General features: G+C 33.9%; 1 protein-coding gene across 1 annotated transcript; it reads right to left on the bottom strand.

The window, feature by feature from the left end:
* Positions 1–499: 499 nt before the first annotated feature.
* Positions 500–5499, bottom strand: LOC111304082 (uncharacterized). Its single transcript, XM_022900597.2, has 9 exons — positions 4026–5499; positions 3848–3913; positions 3652–3754; positions 3445–3519; positions 3210–3354; positions 3044–3113; positions 2237–2302; positions 931–1053; positions 500–801 (listed from the first exon to the last, which is right to left on the bottom strand). Exons 1-9 carry the CDS (start codon positions 5263–5265, stop codon positions 632–634), a joined length of 2058 nt encoding a protein of 685 aa, XP_022756332.2. The 5' UTR covers positions 5266–5499; the 3' UTR covers positions 500–631.
* Between the last annotated feature and the right edge of the window lie 436 nt (positions 5500–5935).

The following is a 5935-nucleotide window of genomic DNA, read 5'->3' as shown; positions in this document are numbered from 1 at the left end:
ATCTGATCATATCCGATTTTTTTAATACTCGAACCCGACCTGATTCGACACTATGTAAACAGTATCCGATCTGTTTAGACCCGAAATTAATAAAATATTATTTTTTAAATATAAATATTTTAAAATATCATTATATAAATATATATATATATAAATAATTAATTAATTAATTAAAAAATAATTTTTTATATAATATCGGGTCGGGTTTTAGGCATACCCGAACTCGACCCGACCTCGATTATTCTCTAACTATACCCGATCCGATCCGAAAATCGAAATTAAAAAAAAAATCTGATCTCATAAGATCGGATCGGGCTGAACCCGTCGGGGACGAGGTTGATTGCCGTCCTTAGGTGTTACAATGTTTTTTGAACAGTAATTTAAAAGTCTGTTATTTCTGGATAAAGTTTTTATTGAGAGGAACTCAAATCCCATTTTTAGGTGTAACAAAAGGGCTCAACTCGACCAAAACCATTATGTGATTTTCACGGCCCAAAAAAAAAAAAACAGAGAAAATATATTATTATAAAGATATATATTAAAAAAAAAACATAAAACATAAAACAACAACTTGGAACGTGTCTTGTAAACAATACAACACCTAATAGTAGGCATGGGCCAAAGCTCACTCTTAAGATCCTTTCTTCACTTTATTTGGCGCTGCTCTAGGTGGCCCAACCCCATGTCTTCCCATCGGTCCTTGCCATGTTTCTCCAGTACCAGGCCCACCTTCATCCTCCACCCAATCATCTTTCACCATTTTTTGCTGATAGTATCGGAGAGCCACAAAAAGCATGAATGCTACACAATTTTACACCATCAAGAATAAGGTTAAAAAAAGAAAAAAGAAAAAAGAAAACCCATCAATTGAATCAGCTTTGTTAGGAAGGTAGTTTTAGAATCTCTTTGAAAAGTGAATCTATTTCTTACCAGCCCAAATGCGAGCAACAATTGAAGATAGGTTCCAAACCAGGGTGAAGATGACCACTGCCACGGCTTTTTTATGTGTGCATGAGTCCCATGCATCCCAAAAGCGTCGTATCCAAAATTTTCCTTTGAATTCGCATAAATATAAAAATTTTTAGATCATTTTGGATTTTATTAGATCAAGAAGTAAGAAGAGATTGAATAAACACTTTTAAGTCTGCAATACATAATTTTTCTCATCGTGCAATTTTAATGCAGCCAATAAATTAAGAATTGGGTAGTTTTTTATGTTATGCAGTAAGGATTTCAAGTTTTATGGATTATATTTCTCTTTGAACTTCTTAAAATAAATTTATTTATATCAAATCTAACAAATTAATAAAAAAAAACTTTTTTTACAATTTTCAACGAATTTAAATCCAAACAACTAAAAAATAAATTTTTTTTTTTAATTTGAGTAATTTTTTAAGTAGGCGTTTGATGATCTAATTGACTCATTCCCGAATCAAGAAAAGGTGGTTAGGCCAGCCCATCAAGATAACAGATTAAGTCGTTTTCAGGTGCGTAGTCCTACAACATTAAGCACATTTAACCACCCCCACCAACCCAATTGGAGGCGTAGAGCAACAATCCAATAAATAATTTATGACCCAACATGCCTGCCGGCTGCTCTCCTTTGCAAGTCCTATCCTATCCTACCCTATTGCACACAAAAAATAACTAAACATTCATAAAAGATGGACCATTATTTGATGCGTCTGACTTTCATTCCCCACCTTGATGGTAAATTTATTATTGCATTCCACCATTATTATATTTTGGCCCTACGATACAAATATTCATGCCTCAAATTTTCACTCTACAAAATATAGATTTTAATTCAACATTGATTGACTAATGAATAGGGATTCTTCAAATTTAATTCTACACTAATGATAGTTTACCTAATGGTTTTCCAATATGAAAAACGGGATAATAAAGGTAATGTGTCCAATCAGAATCCTATAATGAAGATAAATTTGATATAACGATGAAGACAGACTTTAAACCAAGGTGACCAAATACTACTCATGAAAGAGGAGTACCCATGAAATCTTATCCCCAAGGAGACATCCTCGGATCATTCAAGGAAACAAAAGAGTCGTTAAATTAATCAGACGAACAATATCTAAAGATTAGGTCAGATTGTAGGGCATCCGAACTTTAATGTGATTGACGCATAATATTGTAACGGTAGAACTGTAGATTGTAATGATGAAGGAATGAATAATAGAGCCAAAAAAAAAAAAAAGTTGTGGGTGGGATTTACCGTATGCAGTTAATAGGTGGGAATAAGAGGAGCATACTTTCGGAACGGTGAAAACGCCAAAAAAGCCTGTTAGCGAGAGACAGTGAGCACAGCCAAGCGTCAGTTAAAAGTGAAAGACATTCAGAATTCATGTCATTGAAAGAATTTTAACAGTTGTGTTCAATGTAATGGGATGTCTCGTATGGAACGGGGCGAGTAGATTTTTTTTTTTTAATTTTTAAATTATAATTTATCTTGTATTTAAATTTAATAGGTATTTTAAATTTATTTTTATTTTAATGGTCAAAGATATTTAATAAATATAAATAATTTTTAGTATTCATAATTTTTAAAAAATAAAAAATAAAATTATGTTATATATTTATATAATTTTATTATAAGAATATATTAATATATATTTTTTAAATAAAAATATATTAATTTTAATTCATTTATAATAATAATTTATATTATTTAATAAAACATTTGTTTATTAAATATATATATATATATATAAGATGCAAATACAAACAAATATATTATTTATTTCTATACTCATAACCCAATAAAAAGTTTTAAATTTCAATTCTCGCATTATAAATCAAATTCTAGGAACGATTGACATGGTTATCATTTCTCGTAACATTACTCGGGACTCTATTGCTTTCAAAAGCCAACAATGTCCTCGGTAAAAAGGAGACAACCCATGGTTTTATGATGACAGAAATGTTTTTTCAAAAGAAATTGCTCGATTTACATAAAAAAAAAAAAAAGAAATTTGCTTTAAATTGGAAGGTAAATTTTATTAGTTCAACCAAAAAAACTTACCCAATTTAGCCATTTTCCAGATAGTTATGGAGCTGCCACACCTGGCCAAAACAAACAGCAGTACTGCCAACTGCAATTGTCCCAAACAATCAACTTCTGTTTCCATCTTCCTCCTCAATGTTAAAAATGAAAATGAATAACAAATGGCTGAAAAAATGGAAATTACCTTCATTGTAGTAACAGGATCACCAGAAAAAAGTGCCCTGAGCTTTAGTAGGAACTCATTCAAGTAAGGAAGAACCAATTCAAGTAACCAAACTGCTTCTACTTCTTCAAGCGCACAGGTTGATTCATCTGTATCCACAACTCCCCTGCATTGTTATAGAAAGAAAATACAAGGTTAAAATATGGATTAAAACTCAATAATTTGATAATTAATGGCATCTGATGCAGGGCGTTACCTGCAGATGATTGATCTGTAAAGGAAGATGGCAGCAAGGTAAACAAGTCCCAGATAGGAAATTACAGAAATACAGCTGTAGAAGCATTGATCAAACAGAGTTTCAGTAATGGACTCAGTTTTAAAACAGAGGTTAAAATTAAAAAAAAAAAAAAAACAGATAAAAACCCAAAAATAAAACTTGTTTTTCATTGAAAAGTTATGAGACCTAATGTTGAGGTCCTTGGTGTAAGAGGATGAGATGATGATAAAAGTTCCCATCCCAAAGACCAATGCCGATTTCGATACGTCTCTCCACATTGCCAAATCAACTGAAAGATTAACAATGCACACGAGAAGAAGAATTAAACATGTTGTAAATATGAAATTCATTGATCTTTCCAAGAAATAAAATTCCTTCCTACCTAAATTCAGCAATTTGTTCTGAGTTTGTGGGAAACTCTGATAGTGGAAATCATCTGAGGCTGAATCTGTAGGAAACCAGTTAGGTGAGAAACATTTAGAACTACAAAGAGAAAGAAAGATAAAACAACACAATAATCTTTTATCTCGATAAAACATCAAATAGAAACACACACGTACAAGGAGTAGATTTTGATGGAGTTGTGTAAACCGAAGTAGCACGCTTAACAACTGGTGGAGGCTGCTTATTGACAGTTGAAGAAAAAGGTGCAGTTTTGTTATGGAATTGGCTATTTTTCTTCACTTCATTAACAACTTGGTTATGTTTTTCTTCTGCAAATTTCTTCACTTCATTAGCAACTTTGTTAGGCTTCTCCTCTGGTACATTCATTTCCTTAATGTCAAAGCTCTTCTTTTCATTCCTAATTTCAATTTCCTCCTCTTCCACCTCTTCCTCTTCTTCATAAAATTCTTCATCATCTTCAACACCATCACCATCATCTTCAACACCATCACCATCATCTTCAACAACTAATACTTCAGGAGATGATTTGACCATATTTCCATTGCTTGTCCTGCTTGAAATGACATTTTCTTGGCACAAACCAAACTCTTTACAGTTCTCCTCAGACTCAGATCCATTCTTGTCTGTTTCAACTGGGTTCTTCTCATTTTCTTCAACGGAAACATTATTCCCCTTTTGTTGATCATCCAAAACCGAAACTTTACTCTCCTTGGATTTCGACCTCCTCAGTTGAAGTGAATTCTCTTCATTTCCGTTTCCATTACCAGACTGATCTGAGGCCTTAACTGAATCTGATTTTGCCTTCCTTAATTGAACTGAATTCCCTTCTATTCTCTCACCAGATTCAGTAATATCAGAAGACCTTTTAGGAACTTCAGATCTTGGCTTCTTCATATGAATTGGGCTTCTCTCAATTCCATCAACAGACTTACTAAGTTCTCTAGCTCCTTCAGATCTTCCTTTGTTGACCTGAACTGGAGTCTTCTTAATTCCATCAACAGACAAGCTCAAGTCTTTGCAATGTACGACGGATCTTCCTTTAGCTACCCGAATGGGGCTCTTCTTAATTCCATCAACGGACACACTCAACTCCTTGCATTGTTCCTCAGTTTTGCCTTTAGCAATCTGAAATGTCTTCTTCCTCTCAAACCCTTCAAAGCTTTCACTTTTCCAAGTCTTTCTCTTGCCACTAACAGCCACACTGCCAATATTCTGGCCTTTACTCGAGCTTAGTTTTTTATTACCACCATCAGTATTTTCTTCAGTATTGCTGTTTTCTTCTCCATTGAAAACCTTAATTCCACCTTTGACTTCATCATTTTTCATTCTAGTTTCCCACACTGACCCTGCAACAACACTGCTCTTAGCTCCTGCTCTTCTACCACTTAAATCCATCTCTTTCCTCCTATTTATCTTACCTGTTTTACCCTTCCTTTGCGGTAACTGAGTTCTACTGTGACATTGATGTTAATTATTGGATAAGAGGCTCTAAGTTGAAGAAATGGAGTCGGTGGGATAAAACATTATCTTACCCTTTGCTATTGAGAGAGAGAAACAGAAAGGGAGATAGAAAGAGTGAATGAGTGAGCTGCAAGGGACGGGGGATTGGGTTTCTTTGCTTTTTTTTTCTTTTGTTCTTGTTTCTTTCCTGTTATTTAATGTTGGGTTTGGCTACTCACGAGAAGTCTGAGACACATACGTGGTGGCGTTAAATGATTTGGGGTCATAGTTAAGGATCTCTCTTTTTCTCTTTATTTTCCTTTTGCATGTTTCTCTCTTTTTCAGTATCAAACGGATATCTGAGTATGAGAGATCACTGTAATCTATGCAGCCTAAAGAGCTTATTTTCACATGCAAAATGGAGACATTGCCCTTGCAGAGATGAGATGGTTTCTTCTGGGAATTTGCATTGGAGCTGAGGCAAGAAAAAACGTGTGAAAACCTGGTAGGTAGTCCTTGAAGTAGGCCTCTAAACTTGGTCAAAGCCTGGCCAAAAATTTGAAGCTTTACTGTTTACGGTAATGTCATAATTTTTTTGCTCAATCCTTGCTACGGTCCAAGTGTA

Source organism: Durio zibethinus, chromosome 13 (assembly GCF_047325235.1).
Source record: "Durio zibethinus cultivar Kanyao isolate XHJ-2024 chromosome 13, ASM4732523v1, whole genome shotgun sequence".
NCBI lineage: Eukaryota > Viridiplantae > Streptophyta > Magnoliopsida > Malvales > Malvaceae > Durio > Durio zibethinus.
This window is presented reverse-complemented; position numbering and strand designations above follow the sequence as displayed.

Excerpts from the sequence above, each read along its gene's own strand:
- LOC111304082 (XM_022900597.2), bottom strand. The coding sequence starts at position 5,265 with ATGGATTTAAGTGGTAGAAGAGCAGGAGCTAAGAGCAGTGTTGTTGCA. Across the intron at positions 3,114-3,209 it reads ATCCTGTTACTACAATGAAG|TTGGCAGTACTGCTGTTTGT; the intron begins GTAATTTCCATT and ends GGACAATTGCAG. Across the intron at positions 1,054-2,236 it reads CCACCTATTAACTGCATACG|GAAAATTTTGGATACGACGC; the intron begins GTAAATCCCACC and ends GCGAATTCAAAG.